The sequence below is a fragment of the Nyctereutes procyonoides genome, unplaced genomic scaffold, assembly GCF_905146905.1.
Source record: "Nyctereutes procyonoides isolate TBG_1078 unplaced genomic scaffold, NYPRO_anot_genome, whole genome shotgun sequence".
In the NCBI taxonomy this organism is placed as follows: Eukaryota; Metazoa; Chordata; class Mammalia; order Carnivora; family Canidae; genus Nyctereutes; species Nyctereutes procyonoides.
This window is the reverse complement of record NW_026575155.1, coordinates 13,375,492-13,394,329: the sequence shown is the minus strand read 5'-3', so window position 1 is coordinate 13,394,329 and position 18,838 is coordinate 13,375,492. Positions and strand designations below refer to the sequence as shown.

The following is an 18,838-nucleotide window of genomic DNA, read 5'->3' as shown; positions in this document are numbered from 1 at the left end:
CCTGCCCTTTGCTTCCTGTTATTGACTCTGCATCACCAAGAGGAAAGCCGCCGATCCAATGGTTTTCTGTGATTCTAAAGGAGGTCAGTGTTCTCACACTTGTTTATGTCCAATGATGTATCTGTTGTTTCTGGCTCTTAATGATGAGCTGCCACATGGAAAATAAATGCTACACAAAAGACATCTAGTTAGCCTTTATTTAGCAAGGAAAATAAGTTATATGAGGCCACTATCTTATTGCTATGTTCAGTGACCCAATTTTTGATACCATATATGTACTATCCTTTTACGTCATCCATTGATGCTTCCAACAAAGATTTATTAAGCATGTGTTTTATTCAGATATTCTGAGTGTTGGGGTAGAGTGGTGATCAAAGCAGAGATACCAAGTTCTTGCCCCATAAAACTTATATTCCAATGAAAGACAGAGACAATAAACAAGCAATGTTAGGTATCTGTATGTACTATGAAATCAAAACTCCATAGGAGGATTGAGAGTGATAGGGATAGGAAAGGTATGTCAGGTCGGATGGACAGGGAAAGCCTTTCTGAAGACTTTTGAGCAGACATGACTAAGATGAGAGAACAAGTCTCAGGGAGCTCCAGGCAGAAGGACCAAGCATGAAGACCCCAGATCGGAGTGTACTTTGTGTGTTCAAAGAGCAGCAAAGAGGCCAGCGGGCTCCGTGTTGCCTAAGGGAGGAGGGAAAGGATGGAGGGCAAGGGCCAGGCCATCTTTCTGGCTGTGACAGGAAGCCATTGGATTTTAGTTTCCACTGTCATAAATTAAGTCTTACCTAGACTTTGACCAATTACCATCTTGACTAAATGCCATCCAGTAGAGAATGGCAAGATTTATGAGCATGTCTCCCCTTCCTCCCCCCCCACCAAGTAACTCCCAGTTTTACCTTCAGTAAAACTGAATCCCTGTCCATTTTGACAGCTTAGAGAAGCTTACATCCATTCTTTGGAAATATATAGTTTCCTGGAGGCCATGAAGTCCAAACATAAGAAAAAAGGACTATATCTAAGGTTGAAAAAGACCTGTCCTATTATAAGCATACTACTATTCTTCTCTTAAAAGCTACAAAATATTTCTTCCTTGTAAAAAACAAAACAAAAAAAAACCAGACCAAGCCAAAGATCACTATTTGGAACGGCCCCCATTTTAGACAAGGTGAGCAGAAAGCACCCTCCAAGGAATCCCTGGGGTCTTCAGATACTGTCAGACCCCATGGGTCCTATGACATGATTTGGGTATTTTGGGAGATATGTATCTCAAATTACTCTTTTTGGGGGGATAGAGGTAATGTTCATGCAGTTATCATTCACACAAGTGAATGGTAAGAATGGTTTATGTTGCCTTTAGGGGATGTGACATAGTTATTTGCTTGAGTCTATCCTTTTCATTTTCTTAATCACCCTTCTCCCCACTGAAAAGCCTTTCTATTGGAAAACCAACTATATCAGCAAACATGCTCACTACAACATAAAGTCTTACACAAATAAAAGGAAACCAAAATATAATTTTATGTTTTCAAATATTTTATTTATTTATTTATTTATTTATTTATTTATTTATTTATTTGAGAGAGAGAGAGCATAAGCTGGAGGGAGGGCCAGAGTGCAGAAGAAGAGGGAAAGATAATCTGAAGTAGATTTTATGCTAAGCACAGAGAGGGACATGAGGCTTGATCTCACAACCTCAAGATTGTGACCACAGCCAAGACCAAGAGTTGGCCATTTAACTAACTAAGCCACTCAGATACCCCCAAAATATAATTTTAAAAAAAGGAAACAGGGACACCTGGGTGGATCAGAAGTTGAGCATCTGCCTTTGGCTCAGGGCATGATCCTGGAGTCCTGGGATCGAGTCCCACATCAGGTTCCCTGCATGGAAACTGCTTTTCCCTCTACCTGTCTCTGCCTCTGTGTGTGTGTGTGTGTGTGTGTGTGTGTGTGTGTGTCTCATGAATAAATAAATAAAATCTTTAAAAATAAATAAATAAATAAATAAATAAATAAATAAATAAATAAATAAATAAACAAACAAACAATTTAGGGTAATTATATGCCAGACAATACTGAGTATTAAGTCTTTGGGTCGTATCGTAAGTTTTATCTAAAATTGGAACAGTTCTACCTCTAGTCTGTATCTCCTTGGCCAGAATCCTCCTATAATTCTTAATACTCTCTTCCCTGAGAAGAAAGTAGGTCTATCCTACTCAAAGCCTTTGGGCATTGAGGTCACTCTGATGTGTTGTATTAACTTAGCCATGCTACTTTGGACAAAGTCTATTTTCCTATTCCATAAAACTGTAATAATAATGCCTATTAGTTGTTTGTTCAACAGATATTTTCAGAGTACTTTCTGTATTCCATTGCTGTGCTGCCTGCTGGGGATACAATGGTCTGTGGGAAAGGAATGGTTCTTATTCTCATATGGTGTAAAGCATGATGGAGGACACGGGCAATGAAACCAGCAATACCAGACATGCTTGATAAAGGCAATAGCAGGGTAACATGGTTCTGTGGGGATACTTAATCTCATCAATAGGATCAGAAAGAGTATTTCAGACAAAATGGGCTTTGAGCTGAGATGTAAATAATAATAATAAGAGAAAAACTGTTAAAGAAATTCAGAAGTTCGTGTGAAAACCCAGAAGCAAGAGCAATCTTAGGAGCTGGATAATAGAGTTTGAGCACACTAGAGAAAAGCCTGCAAGAGGGGAATGTTGAGAGATGAAGCTAGAGACCAGGAACCTTCATAAAAATCCTTCAAAATAGAGTCTGGACTTTATCAAGGGATAATGGGAATGCACTGGTGATTTTAAGTAGGAAGTCACCTCATGCAATTAGTGTCTTGCATTCTTCAAGCCACTGAGTGGAGAACAGATTCAAGTTGGGCAGTAGGTTCCAGGTAGACCAGTGAGGATGCTACTTGAGAAGCCAGCCAAGAACACTACTGGCCTAGTCTCAAGGGGAGTTCCTCTGAAAGCAGAGTTTGAGGTATATGATTGGCTGCCAGTCACTTGTTTGAGATGTGATTCCTGGATTCCAGACTGAGAAATGGGGAAGAGGAGAATGAGATCAGAAAGGGAGGAAAAATCAATTAAAGTTGCTTTAGTGGGGTTGTTGATGCTGTAGGCAGTTGGGGCTCATTTGTACTGGGAATCCTCTGAGGAATCACACAAAACAATGATTCTCAAAGTGTTGTCTTTGGACCAGCAGCCTCAGCATCATTGGTAGCTTTCTTATTTCAAGAAACACAGTGTCTTGGATCCCTTCTCAGATCTACTGAGTTAAAACTTTGCAAGATAGGGTTCAGAACTTGTGTTTTAGTCAGGTGATTCTAATGCCCTTTAATATTTGAGAAACACAGACACGGAATGTGCCTCAGAACCATTCCAAGGGATTGGAGAATGGAGAGGAGGGGGATGCTCCCTCCACCATCTTTCATTGTTATATGTTTGCTTCCCACATTTCTGGGTTGCACCAGTGAAAGTGAGTAAGCACTTGTGACTCTGGAGAAGGTTCTGAGACAGCAAAGAGAGACTCATCATGCTCTTGGTGTCATATCCTGGCAAGTACATGGAAGTGTCCAGCCATTGGTGTGCTGAAACCATATGGATAGGAGATACATGGCATTTTACCACACACCCTATCTACCCATCGTGACTAGAGTCTGGCAGTGAAGATGAAGATAATTTGAGGACATGTGATAGATTTTCAAGGAAGAACCATCAGTACCTGATACAAGTAGTTGAAAGAGGAAGATATGAAAGATGATTCTCAGTTTTATGGGCCATTTCCATCTGTAATTACCTTACACTTGCAATATGTCAATGGTTATTTCCCATGTAAACCTCTTTGATAAGTTTTTAAGTAATGTCCCTTTGGATTAGAATCAAATTGAGGGGAGGGGTCATAGATCAATTATAATTAGATGTACTTCCAGAGGAAATACAAGAGATTAGTTACCCCGTTCATTTGGCAAGGGGTTTCCTTCTCTTAGCAGATTTTAGCCAAATAGAGCATAGACTATAGATGACTGCATATTTACCTTCCACCTGACAAGAGTGATTTTGGCATGGTGTCTTAAACTTTGCAATCTATCCTCAATGTTGATTACTTTTACCAGAAAACTTTGCTCTATATGATCTCCAGCATTTTTCCTAGAAATACTTTTCTTGGCATGATATAGTCTTCCTTTATCACCTAATTTTAAATATATTTACATTTTATTGAATATGTATGTCTCAGAACACCATCTAAATGAAGTAAAATTGCTTACTGGTTAAGCAATACTGAACAGACCCATTGGCTGTATAAATTATTTAATTTGCAAGTTGGGAATTGTGTTTGTTAAGGATATGTTAAAGCTGGACATGCCTACATTTATTAAATTAACCAGTACTCCTAGGACAGTTAATATCCTCCAGGCACTGTTCTGAGAACATCTGTAATCTTAATTCATTTGATCCCGATACCAATCCTATAAAACGAGTGCTGTAATTATCCCTAATTTACAGATAAGGAAATTGAAGCCAAGAGTCATTTGATAACTTGCATCAGATCATCCAACTGGAAGAAGCAGGGCTGTAGCTCAAACCCTGGTGTTTAGTCCTTGGCTCTGTACTCCTAGCCATCACTTGTCTCTTTCAGAAACATAGCAGTGAGTTCCATCTCTAGCTGCTTCTTGTGTCTTGCTGTCATTCCCTCCTCTTTGGCTGTTTATGACAAAAACAATATCCACTATGGTTCAAATCATTTCAACATGCTTCTAAGCTTCTAGCTAACCTAGACTTTGATCTTACTCCCAGTCCATTCATGTGATGGCTATAATCTCTATTGATCTGTACCACATAGACCCATGTTTCTGTCTCAAAATAATAATTCTGAAAATTGCAAGTCAGACAAGAGTCGCTCAACCAGGAACTATGGGAAGGAGGGGAAGAATGCTCACATTTGCTAGATGTGTAACATAGCATGGACACAGTCCATCTCCTCTCACATAATCCTGTGACTGTCTTTTTGGAAGTTCATCCCATAATTAATCATTGACTTTTATGGAAGACTTTCTGAGATTCTAAAACCTTCCAATGCTGCCTTTCCTAGAAGTATCTGTATCTTCTCTTTAAGAGAAGACTCAAGGGGGGCAGGGCAAGATAGTGGAAGAGTAGGGTCCCCAAGTCACCTGTCCCCACCAACTTACCTAGATAATTTTCAAATCATCCTGAAAACCTATGAATTCGGCCTGAGATTTAAAGAGAGAACAGCTGGAATGCTACAGAGAGAAGAGTTTGCACTTATAGCATGTACAACTTGTTTTTAGCCACTCTGCACTGAGCAAAATGACTAGAAAGAAGAACTTACCACAAAAGAAAGAATCAGAAACAGTACTCTCTGCCAAAGAGTTACAGAATTTGGATTACAATTCAGTGTCAGAAAGCCAATTCAGAAGCACAATTATAAAGCTATTGGTGGCTCTGGAAAAAAAAAAGCATAAAGGATTCAAGAGACTTCATGACTGCAGAATTTAGATCTAATCAGGCCGAAATTAAAAATCAATTAAATGAGATGCAATCCAAACTGGAGGTCCTAACGATGAGGGTTAATGATGTAGAAGAAAGAGTGAATGACATAGAAGACAAGTTGATGGCAAGGAAGGAAGCTGAGGAAAAAAGAGAAAAACAATGAAAAAATCATGAGGAATCGTTAGGGGAAGTGAATGACAGACTCAGAAGAAAAAAAATCTACGTTTAATTGGGGTTCCAGAGGGCGCCAAAAGAGACAGAGGACCAGAAAGTATATTTGAACAAATAATAGCTGAGAATTTCCCTAACTTGGGGAGGGAAACAGGCAGGAGATAGAGAGATCCCCCCTAAAATCAATAAAAACCATTCAACACCTCGATATTTAATAGTGAAACTTGCAAATTCCAGAGATAAAGAGAAAATCCTTAAAGCAGCAAGAGACAAGAGATCCCTAACTTATATGTGGAGAAATATTAGATTAACAGTAGACCTCTCCACAGAGACCTGGCAGGCCAGAAAGGGCTGGCAGGATATATTCAGGGTCCTAAATGAGAAGAACATGCAGCCAAGAATACCCTATCCAGCAAGGCTCTCATTCAGAATAGAAGGAGAGATAAAAAACTTCCAAGATAGGCAGAAGCTGAAAGAATATGTGACCTCCAAACCAGCTCTGCAAGAAATGTTAAGGGGGACTCTGTAAAAGAAAGAGGAAGTCCAAAGAAATAATCCACACAAACAGGGACTGAATAGGTATTATGATGACACTAAATTCATATCTTTCAATAGTAACTCTGAACGCAAATGGGCTTAATGATCCTATCAAAAGACGCAGGGTTTCAGACTGGATAAAAAAGCAAGACCCATCTATTTGCTGTCTACAAAAGACTCATTTTAGACATAAGGACACCTACAGCCTGAAAATAAAAGGTTGGAGAACAATTTACCATTCAGATGGTCCTCAAAAGAAAGCAAGGGTACCAATCCTCATATCAGATAAATTAAAGTTTATCCCAAAGACTGTAGTAAGAGATGAAGAGGGACACTATATCATACTTAAAAGATCTATCCAACAAGAGGACCTAACAATCATGAATATTTATGCCCCTAATGTGGGAGCTGCCAAGTATATCAATTAATAACCAAAGTAAAGACATACTTAAATAATAATACATTTATACTGGGAGACCTCAACACAGCGCTTTCTGAAAATGACAGATATTCTAAGCACAACATCTCCAAAGAAACAAGAGCTTTAAATGATACACTGGACCAGATGGATTTCACAGATATTTACAGAACTTTACGTCCAAATGCACCTGAATACACATTATTATCAAGTGTACATGGAATTTTCTTCAGAATAAACCACATACTGGGTCACAAATCAGGTCTTAACTGATAGCAAAAGATTGGGATTGTCCCCTGCATATTTTCAGACCATAATGCTTTGAAACTAGAACTCAACCACAAGAAGAAATGTGAAAGAAACTCAAACACATGGAGGTTAAATACCATCCTGCTAAGAGATGAAAGGGTCAACCAGGAAATTAGAGAAGAATTAAAAAGATTCATGGAAACTAATAAGAATGAAGATACAACCGTTCAAAATCTTTGGGATACAGCAAAAACAGTCCTGAGAGGGAAATACATAGCAATACAAGCATCCCTCAAAAAACTGGAAAAAAACTCAAATACACAAGCTAACCTTGCACCTAAAGGAACTGGAGAAAGAACAGCAAATAAAACCTACACCCAGCAGAAGAAGAGATTTAATAAAGAATTGAGCAGAATTCAATGAAATAGAGACCCAAAGAACTGTAGAACAGATCAACAAAACCAGGAGTTGGTTCTTTGAAAGAATTAATAAGATAGATAAACCATTAGCCAGCCTTTTTAAAAAGAAGAGAGAAAAGACTCTAATTAATAAAATCATGAATGAAAAAGGAGAGATCACAACCAATACCAAGAAAATACAAACGATTTTAAAAACATATTATGAGCAGCTATATGCCAATAAATTAGGTAATCTAAAAGAAATGGACGCATTTCTGGAAAACCACAAACTACCAAAATTGGAACAGGAAGAAATAGAAAACCTGAACAGGCCAATAACCAGGCAAGAAATTGAAACAGTCATCAAAAACCTCCCAAGACACAAAAGTCCAGAGCCAGATGGCTTTCCAGGGGAATTCTATCAAATATCTAAAGAAGAAACAATACCTATTCTACTAAAGCTTTCCTGAAAGATAGAAAGGGATGGAATACTCCCAAACTTGTTCTATGAGGCCAGCATCACCTTAATTCCAGAACCAGACAAATACCCCACCAAAAGGAGAAGTAAAGACCAATATCTCTGATGAACACAGATGCAAAAATTCTCAACAAGATACTAGTCAATAGGATTGAAGAGTACATTAAGAAGATTATTCATCATGACCAAGTGGGATTTATCCCCAGGATGCAAGGCAGGTTCAACACTCGTAAAGCAATCAATGTGATAGATCATATCAACAAGAGAAAAAACAAGAACCATATGATCCGGGCAGCCCCGGTGGCGCAGTGGTTTAGAGCCGCCTGAAGCCTAGGGCGTGATCCTGGAGACCCTGGATTGAGTCCCACGCCGGGCTCCCAGCATGGAGCCTACTTCTCCCTCTGCCTGTGTCTCTGCCTCTCTCTCTCTCTCTCTCTCTCTCTCTCTCTTTCGCTCTGTCTGTCTCTATGAATAAATAAATAAATAATCTTTAAGAAAAAAGAACCATATGGTCCTCTCCATAGATGCAGAGAAAGCATTTGACAAAATACAGCACCCATTCCTGATCAAAACTCTTCAGAGTGTAGGGATAGAGGGAACATTCCTCGGCATCTTAAAAGCCATCTACAAAAAGCCCACATCAAATATCATTCTCAATGGGGAAACACTGGGAGCCTTTCCCCTAAGATCAGGAACACGACAAGAATGTCCACTCTCACCCCTGCTATTCAACATAGTACTAGAAGTCCTAGTCTCAGCAATCAGGCAACAAAAAGAAATAAAAAGCATTCAAATTGGCAAAGAAGAAGTCAAACTCTCCCTCTTTGCAGATGACGTGATACTGTACATAGAAAACCCAAAAGACTCCACCCCAAGATTGCTAGAACTCATACAGCAGTTCGGCAATGTGGCAGGATACAAAAATCAATGCCCAGAAATCAGTGGTATTTCTATACACTAACAATGAGACTGAAGAAAGAGAAATTAAGGAGTCAATCCCATTTACAATGGCACCCAAAAGCATAAGATACCTTGGAATAAACCTAACCAAAGAGGTAAAGCATCTATACCTTAAAAACTACAGAACACTTCTGAAAGAAATTGAGGAAGACATAAAGAGATGGAAAAATGTTCCATGCTCATGGATTGGAAGAATTAACATTCTGACAATGTCAATGCTACACATTTAATGCAATCCCTACCAAAATACCATGGATTTTCTTCAGAGAGTTGGAACAAATAATCTTAAGATTTGTGTGGACTCAGAAAAGACCCCAAATAGCCAGGGGAATATTGATAAAGAAACCAGAGCTGGGGACATCACATTGCCAGATTTCAGGTTGTACTACAAAGCTGTGATCACCAAGACAGTGTGGTACTGGCACAAAAACAGACACATAGATCAATGGAGCAGAATAGAGAACCCAGAAATGAGCCCTCAACTCTACGGTCAACTAATATTCGACAAAGCAGGAAAGACTATCCACTGGAAAAAGGACAGTCTCTTCAACAAATGGTGGTAGGAAAATTGGACAGCCATGTGCAGAAGAATGAAACTAGACCATTCTCTTACACCATACACAAAGATAAAGTTAAAATGGATGAAAGACCTAAATGTGAGACAAGAATCCAGCAAAATCCTAGAGGAGAACACAGGCAACACCCTTTTTGAACTTGGCCACAGCAACTTCTTGCAAGATACATCCACGAAGGCAAGAGAAACAAAAGCAAAAATGAACTACTGGGACTTCATCAAGATAAGAAGCTTTTGCACAGCAAAGGATACAGTCAACAAAACTCAAAGACAACCTACAGAATGGGAGAAGATATTTGCAAATGACCTATCAGATAAAGGGCTAGTATCCAAGATCTATAAAGAACTTCTTAAACTCAACAGCAAAGAAACAAACAATCCAATCATGAAATGGGCAAAAGACATGAAGAGAAATCTCACAGAGGAAGACATAGACATGGCCAACATGCACATGAGAAAATGCTCCGCATCACTTGCCATCAGGGAAATACAAATCAAAACCACAATAAGATCCCACCTCACACCAGTGAGAATGGGGAAAATTAACAAGGCAGGAAACCGCAAATATTGGAGACAATGTGGAGAAAGGGAAGCCCTCCTGCACTGTTGGTGGGAATGTGAACTGGTGCAGCCACTCTGGAAAACTGTGTGGAGGTTTCTCAAAGAGTTAAAAATAGATCTGCCCTATGACCCAGCAATTGCACTGCTGGGGATTTACCCCAAAGATACAGATGCAGTGAAACAGCAGGACACCTGCACCCCGATGTTTATAGCAGCAATGTCCACAGTAGCCAAACTGTGGAAGGAGCCTCGGTGTCCATCAAAAGATGATGGATAGAGAAGCTGTGGTCTATGTATACAGTGGAATATTAGCCATTAAAAACAATGAATAGGGGATCCCTGGGTGGCGCAGCGGTTTAGCGCCTGCCTTTGGCCCGGGGCGTGATCCTGGAGACCCGGGATCGAGTCCCACGTCGGGCTCCCGGTGCATGGAGCCTGCTTCTCCCTCTGCCTGTGTCTCTGCCTCTCTCTCTTTCTCTCTCTCTCTCTCTCTCTCTCTCTCTCTCTATCATAAATAGATAAAAATTTTAAAACAACGAATACCCACCATTTGCTTCAACATGGATGGAACGGGAGGGTAATAGGCTGAGTGAAGTAAGTCAGTCATAGAAGGACAAACATTATATGGTCTCATTCATTTGGGGAATATAAAAAAATAGTGAAAGGGATTATAGGAGAAAGGAGAGAAAATTAGTGGGAGATATCAGAGAGCGAGACAGAACATGAGAGACTCCTAACTCTGGGAAATGAACAAGGGGTAGTGGAAAGGGTGGTGGGCAGGGGGATGGGGTGACTGGATGACAGGCACTGAGGGGGCACTTGGCGGGATGAGCACTGGGTGATATGCTATATGTTGGCTAATTGAACTCCAATAAAAATATATCAAAAAATAATAAAAAATAAATATGAGAAGACTCAAATACTCCTAGAATCACAATAACTTAACTCAAAGCATTTGCTTTCTCTTGGCAGATATGTTCTAAACACAATGCATGTATGTTTCAAGTAAAGATGCATTTTTTCAGCATCTCACAAAACTCACCAAAAACTCAGTTAATCTATTTTTTAATAGGCACACTATAAAGCCATCATGGTACCTGACTTCAGTTAGCCTCCGTTGTGTCCCATTGGCTCAGAAGAGTGCTAACATCAGGAATAATGGTCTATGTGTCTTCGTCAGATTTTTGGGAAAAGTTCAATATCATGCTGTGTTCTTTATTGCCTTTAGGGGATGTCTATTAATTTTCCCTTCATCTCCTGTTAGAAGAAGAAGAATAGATACCAACTGCTTTGGGCAGTGCACACCCAAGGGGAATAGTTACTCTTAATAATTACTCTTTGTTAAATTGTGGTCCTGATTCTGTTTTCCATGGAGTGGATTGCTGAAGATCTTCCATAACCAAAACAAAACAAAACAACAAAAAAAACAAAACAAAACAAAAACAAAAAATAAAACAAAACAAAACAAAAAAACCAGAATGTCATATTCGTTTGGGTAATTCAAACTCCCACACATGAGCTCAGTTTTTCCCCAGGGCAGAGTAACTTCAGTGTGCAGAATCTCATTGGTCTAAATAAGAAAAATTTCTTACACACTGAGGTCGCTTTCCTAATGTGTTCCAGCTCACACAAATACTGTGTTTCAATTTTCCATATATGTCACATGTTTTTTTTATATTTCCATGTTCATTAAAATTCTTGGAATCCTTAAAATCATACCTAAAGGTATTAAAATAAGTTGTGTTCTTGTGTTAATTAAGGGTGATCTTTCTCTCTTTTCAGTTCCTCCCAAGTTTGTGGTTCAGCCACGGGACCAGGATGGGATTTATGGCAAGGCTGTCATCCTCAATTGCTCAGCTGAGGGCTATCCTGTACCCACCATAGTGTGGAAATTCTCTAAAGGTATGAAGTTACTTGGTTTGCTTGTTGTCTGCCAAACATGTTGTAATCGAAAGAATTAGATGAGCATTTTGAGTCCTTCCAGACATGTTTCTGGCAAGTAGATATGTTCCCACCTACACCAAGTCTGTCCTCTCACCTTCTGGCCCAACCTAAGTGTTTTTATTTGGACCAGGAAACTGGTCCTGTAGAGCATTATCTGGGAAAGATCATGAATGAGGCAGGTGATTCGATGGAATTTATTTCAGCACCAGGAAAGCTCTGCATCTCCTACCTGTGTAGGCATAACCGTGATCCTCTTGGAGAGCATGGCACATCCCTACATGTGCAGGCACAAGAACTAATTGTCAGAATTGCTAATTGTTTGAAGAGCATTTCCCTAGGATTTGTACATATGACATTAAGTGGGTTTAGAAGGTTAAAAAAATAAAATTTTTTGATGGATTTATATACCTGGTTATCTTAGAATACACAAATTCCATATCATCCGCCTGGTGTATTCTTTTAAAAGCAAATACATCCATGCCTTATTTTGAGCATCCAGTGTTCTTTGTCTTCACTCCTAATCATGCTTTCTCTGCAAAGGTGAAGCAGCTTCCTCAGTTTTAAAGTAACGCTGCAAACCTTGCAGGAATAGAAACATGTCTTTGGGAATATTCTAGACACCATAAAGATCATTTTGTCCATCTTATCATCTTCTCTAGGGAAGGTTTCTTAACTGTGCTTGTCAACATGTTGGAGTTCTTTCTCTTTTCTCTTTCCTTCATTTTCCCTCAGTAATTTATTTATTAAATGGTTGAAGGTCAAAAGCATGTGGGTGGGATAAACAAACAAATAAATCATTGTCTCTTTTCCTAATAATCTAAGGCCTACTACGTGTGCTTAATTGTTCTCAGTGTATTATTTGTTTGCTCTATTACGATTTGTATTCCAGATGTTGCTTTTTAAAGTAACATGTTGCATTTTCTTATTATGAAAATAACAGTGCAAGAAGAGCAAAAACAAATGGGTCACTTCCCCCTCTTTCCTGCTATATTTCCTTGGGGGGGGAGAGAAGAGGGGGGGAAGAGGGTTTGAGAAACCACTTCACTGCAGGAGGGACTCAATTAAATTTTGAAGAATTCCCTGAGGCTACTCCCCTGTAGCCTGCCGCAAACATTGTCCATGTGAAAGCACATTATTCAGAAAGCTAAAGCCTGTTATTCAGAGTATCTGCCCACATGCCTTTTTACTTTATTTTATTTTATTTTTTTTACTTTTTACTTTAGGCTGTATTTGAAGCCTCGTGTTGTATTACATGAAAACAAATAGCACGCATTTAACTTAGTTTATATACATGTTCATATATGATATTATGAACATTTTCCACAACACTTGCCTTCTTCAAAATTATTTCTTGTATTTGGCATTGTGCAAGGCTCCCTCTTTCTCCTTGAGATCGTTTTCAGTTTCTCACTAATATAAACTCCTCAGGGTGAACATCCTTGGATGCAATGTGCATATGTGTGATTGTTTTCTTCAGGTCAATTCTTAAAAAAAAAAAAAAAGATTTTATTTATTTAGAGAGAGAGCGAGAGAGAGTGTGAACAGTGGGGAGGCACAGAGGGCAAAGGAGAAGCGGCCTCCCTGCTGAACAGAGAGGCTGACTTGGGCTCTATCCCAGGACCCTGCATGACCTGAGCCAAATGCAGGCACTTAACCAACTGAGCCACCCAGGCTTAGTAGCATGATCACATTTAAGGCTTTTGGTCTGTACTAGCCCAAGGTCCTTTGGAAAATATTGCAGCAATTTGCATGCCTATGAGCAGTTTGAGGTTGTGTGGGTCCCTGCATCGTCACCAATTCAAAAGGATCTTTTTATTCTTAATCTTTAAAATGTGATGGTTGAAATGGCTTTCTGTTTTAATTTGTATACTTGGATTACTAACAATGTTAAACTTCTTTTTTTAAATTTTTATTTACTTATGATAGTCACAGAGAGAGAGAGAGAGAGAGAGAGAGAGAGAGAGAGGCAGAGACATAGGCAGAGGGAGAAGCAGGCTCCATGCACCGGGAGCCTGATGTGGGATTCGATCCCGGGTCTCCAGGATCATGCCCTGGGCCAAAGGCAGGTGCTAAACCACTGCGCCACCCAAGGATCCCCCATTTTTTTTTAATTTAAATTCAATTGTCCTATGGTTACTGACCACTTCTTCCCTTTTGGGAAAATTTCTTTTTTTTTTTAAGATTTTTATTTATTTATTCATGAGAGACACAGAGAGAGAGGCAGAGACACAGGCAGAGGCAGAAGCAGGCTCCGTGCAGGGAGCCTGACGTGGGACTCGATCCTGAGTCTCCAGGATCATGCCCTGGGCTGAAGCCAGGCGCCGAACTGCTGAGCTGCCCCCAAGGGAAATTTCTTATTCATGTTATTTTACATGCTTCTCTCCATGTCTTATTTATTTGTAAGAGTGTTTTTCATAAATGAAATTGTGTTTCATCTGTCATGGATCTGATAGACATTTTATTCCTTCCCATCACTAATGTGCGAATTAAGTCACAGTAGCCTTTTATTTTTAAGTTTTATGTGCGATATGAAATCATCAAAGAAACAAATAGAAATTGCAACAAATTTTTATAAAGTTACATTCCCCCCAAATAGCATCATTCAGAGATAAACAAAGATAACTATTCTCAGTGTGTTTGGCTAGCCTTTCAGGCCTGTCCCCCAGAAAATATATATATCCGCAGTTATGTGTGTAATTTTGTGAGCTTTGTAAATTGATCATATGATTCTTTCTGACTTATAATCTCCTTTCTTTAGTTACCAATATGCTGGGAATGTCTCTCCATGTCAATAAACATGGGTGTTCACTATGACTTTTGAATACCTGTCTAGAGTTCACATTAATACTCCCTTATGTCCATCTAACTATCTCTTTGCCTTTGTTAGGATTGGGCTCAGTGCCTTAAAGCTACAGGGTTTACTCCTTCTCCTGTGAGGAGTCTGGGCAGATAGTGCAGGACCAGTTTGTTTTTTCCTCTAGGGTATCAGGAACCCAAACTGCTCATACCTTTGTTCTGCCCTTGTTGGCAAACAGCTCCCACCACTGAGCTCTATGGCCACTTCTACTTTTCCATGGAAGAGGAAGAGCAAAGGGAGAGAGTTCTCCTGGACCTGAGTCATCTGCCCACAAGGACCTCTCCAGAATATGCATAAATCAGTTCTGCTGGTCTGTACCCTGGGTCACCCCACCCCCACCACCACCACCACCTGGCCTTTTCTCTGCTGGCTCTGTCGCATCCTTAGTTCCCCCACTCCAAACTCATTTTTATGGTCAAACTGATCCCAAAACAATGAAACTGTAAACCATGTGTGTCTTAATTCTCTCCAGAGGTTCTCTGCGCTCAGCCCCCTTCGTCTGGTTTGTGATAATCCCAAGAACAGCTTCACCTGGCACAGAACTCTGTCTTGGTCAAACCCAGAGCGTGGGCACCTGTTTAACTGTGTGGCCACCACTGGTCCCGAGTAACATATGCAGCCCCACCCCTGCTCCCCATCCCCACTGCGCTTCCTTCTTTTTACTGTGAAGAGAGATGCCTCTAATAAATTGAGTAATAAGTATCAAAACAAACAAGCAAACAGAAACCCCATAGGGGTCTGCTAGATGCTTCGTAGCTACGTGCACAGCCGCCATCCTACAACTTGGGCTATTTCACGAAGAAGGGACACTTAGCACTTAGGTGTGTCCAACACTATTGTTAGACGGTGTATGTTAGCTTTTTCCTGAGTTCTCACTATCATAAAAAGGTCCCAGTGATTCTATCTCATCGATCCTTGTGCGTGTCCATTTTTTCCAGGGATAAATTTCTATGAGTAGAATTGCTGGCTCAGAGTAAGCAATTTCTATAGCTTTCAATGTGCCTTGGCCACCAGCCAGAATTGTATTCCTGTTTACAACCTTCCAGAGTTTACAGTCTTGTCTGTTTCTCACAATGAAAATAATGCCAGGTGTTATGCTTATTTTTATTATTTTTTTTAAATAAGTGGTCTGCTACTTTATTTTTAAAGATTTGAAAGGTGAGGGAAGGGACAGCACATGAGTTGGGGGATGGACAGGGGAAGAGAGAGAGAATTCTCAAATCAAATCTATGCTGAACACCAAGCCCAATGTGGGGTTCAAACCCACGACCCTGAGATCATGACCTGAGTTGAAATCAAGAGTTGGCCGTGTAACCAACTGAGCCACTCAGGCGCCCCAATGCTTATTTTTAAATATCTTCCAAGAGAAAATGGGGGAGATTGTAGAGTATTATTTTAATTATACAACTAATAAAGTCATTTCTTAAGAAAAATGTAGGCTTGTTTATGGAGCATGCTTCCAGTAATCAAATATTCACTAGGGGCATAAGGGCACCTTCCTTACATGTGACAAAAAAAGATATAAACAAAATAGACTTGGGTTGTTTAGTTTAATCCTGAGGCTGAAGAATTCCAGAGTAAATGCAGTGGCTTAAAGGTAGCTGGTGTTGGAAGGAAACAATCTTTGTGGGACAATAACATCCTTACATCTTTGACCTTGAGTCTTGCGCCAAGTCTAAAACATCCAATTCTGTCTCCTGATTTTTTTGTCCTTTGATATGCACAAACAAGGCCTCTCATCTAAAGAGAATTTTTAAAATCAGGGCTGAATATCATAGTGGGCCTCATCTGTGCTCCCAGAGATGTATAGAGGCAGGAACGGGTTTCAGTTGCTGTCCTGGGGACCATCCCCAAGGAGGGCCTGCCATGGTAAGAAACAGCCAGTGCTCTGGCCCATGGCCTGCTGTGGTGACCTTTGCTCCATGTCTGCCCATGGACAGGGCTACTTCTGACCTCCAGGGAAGCTTCGTCATGGAAACGTTCGAGGGCAAGTGTCAGAGACACATGCCTAGGTGTGTCAGGGTCAGGGAGAAATGGGGAGAAGTTTGCATTTCCAATAAGGTTAACAGGGAAGGCCCAGGAAAAGGTAATATTAGCAAAACCTGAAAGAAGCAGGAGATGAGCTTTGTGCACATCAACAGGGAAATCACCAAAGGTCAAGGGGGCAACTGGTACCAAAGCCAGGGGCAGAAGTGTGTTTATGCCTGGAATGTTCTGGAAACACTGAGCAAGCCTCTAAATCTGAGGCAGAGTGAAAGAAGATCCTAGAGAGGTTCCAGGAGGTCAGATCTCCCATCCATCGAGGTGGGGATGAGTGGGGGTCAGTATAGTGATGATGACGCTCTCCCCTTTCTTCCACTGCCATGCTGACCCCAGAGCTAGGAGGCTGTTGGAACAATCCAGGAGGGGTGGTGGGGTCCGTGCATCGGCTCTGTGTGTTGAACACAGACTATATGGAGGCAGGATTTGCCGCTGGAGCCTGTGAGGAGGCCCAAGCTGTGACATGGATTGGATTGGGGTGACAGCAGTGCAGGAGGGGCAGCAGTTCAAAACCCGCTAGGCTGATGGGCTGGCCGTGGGAATGAGCAAAGGGGAGGCGTCTTTGAGAAGAGCTGGAGCACTCCCAGCGGGCTGTGGTCAGTGTGTGCCCCTCTTTCTGTAGACATAGCCCTCAAGTCCCAGAATAAGCAATGAGGAATCTTACAAGAAGACTCAAAAAAAAACATTTTTTTTTTTTATTAATGCTTTCTCCACTGTCGGAGCTCGTACCTTCCACCTTCTGGTCTACCGCCGTTGGCCCAACTTTAGATTTGCTTCCGTTCTGTGACATTGACCCTGTGCCATCACTAGTCCTCAGCCACCAGTGAGGACTATTTTTTCCAGTGAGCGCTATTCCACGCTCCGCTTTGTTCACAATGGCGTGTCTGCTCCTTTCTCACACATAAAGCCAGTTTGGCCGGTAGGAGACTGGTGGCTCACGTTATTTTCCGGGAGGGAACAGAGGCTGCCCGACTTCCTGGTGGAGGGGACTGAATCACTTTACTGCATGTACCAAAGAGCTGACTTTGGAGTCTGGCCAATGTATAAGTTGGTGCCTTGATGTTGTTCATTTGGGGTCAGTTTTCCCACATCTGTGGTGTGCTATTCAATACGTAGATGCTAAGCATCTTTTATTTAAGAAAACAATTCTTAAATTACATCTGTAAATATTTGTTCTCTCCCCTGCCTTTCATTTTCTTCTGCAGGGTCCCCACTGTGGCATCATACGGCTCCCTTCATCTATCTGCTAGAGGGGCCATTTTCTCTGATTTTTTTTTTTTTTTTAGCCATTGACTCGAATTTGATATTTTAATGTTTATTCTCCACGCCTCTTACCCCAGCCAAGTCTGTTCTTCTTTGCACTCTCTCCAATTTTTCCTTCACGTTTGTGATTTGATGTTCCCTCCTCCTTCCTGCACTCCTGCTGGTTCATACTTGCTTGAGCTCTTGCTTCTGAACAAAACAAACGGCTGTTTTGTTCACAGCTTTCATCTAACTCCTGGCAACATTTTTCTGGTGCGATCTCATTACCTGACTTTCCCCCCCACCCCCACCTTTCTCTATCGTAGTATCTTTGCTAGATCCTGGCTTCCTTTTGAGAACTCCCATTTGAGAAATACTCATATCCCCCAGAAAGAGATTGCTTTGTGCAAATATCTGGTTCCTCGTTTAATTCTGCCTCTCTGATTCTAAGAGCCACAGCAGGTGCAGGGAAGCTCCTGCCCCACCCAGCCTGGGCACACTGTAGTCCCTGGTGCCCGGAGTGCCCCCCAGAGGTGTCCCCAACTCTGACAACACATCCTTTGCTGATGCTTGCTCAGATTCACAGCCATGGCCCTCTGTCCCTGTCCTTTTTTTTTTTTTTTAGATTTTATTTATTTATTCACGAGAAACATGGAGGGAGGCAGAGACATAGGCAGAGGGAGAAACAGGCTCCCTATGGGGAGCCCAATGTAGAACTTGATCCCGGGACCCCAGAATCACGACCCGGGCCAAAGGCAGACTTTCAACCCCTGAATACACCTGGGTGCCCCTGTCCTTGCCTTTCTGCACACAGCTCTGCTCGAGGTACACTTTTGGTTGACCATTTACCTACTTTGTGGTTGAGATTTTCC

General features: G+C 41.0%; 1 protein-coding gene across 1 annotated transcript in view; it reads left to right on the top strand.

The window, feature by feature from the left end:
• The window catches only part of DSCAM (DS cell adhesion molecule), a 621,576-nt gene that overhangs the window by 368,456 nt on the left and 234,282 nt on the right, over nt 1-18,838 (top strand). The window contains exon 9 of the mRNA XM_055313369.1: nt 11,666-11,785. Within this exon, the coding sequence (XP_055169344.1) occupies nt 11,666-11,785 (120 nt within the window). The remainder of the gene's footprint in view (nt 1-11,665; nt 11,786-18,838) is intronic.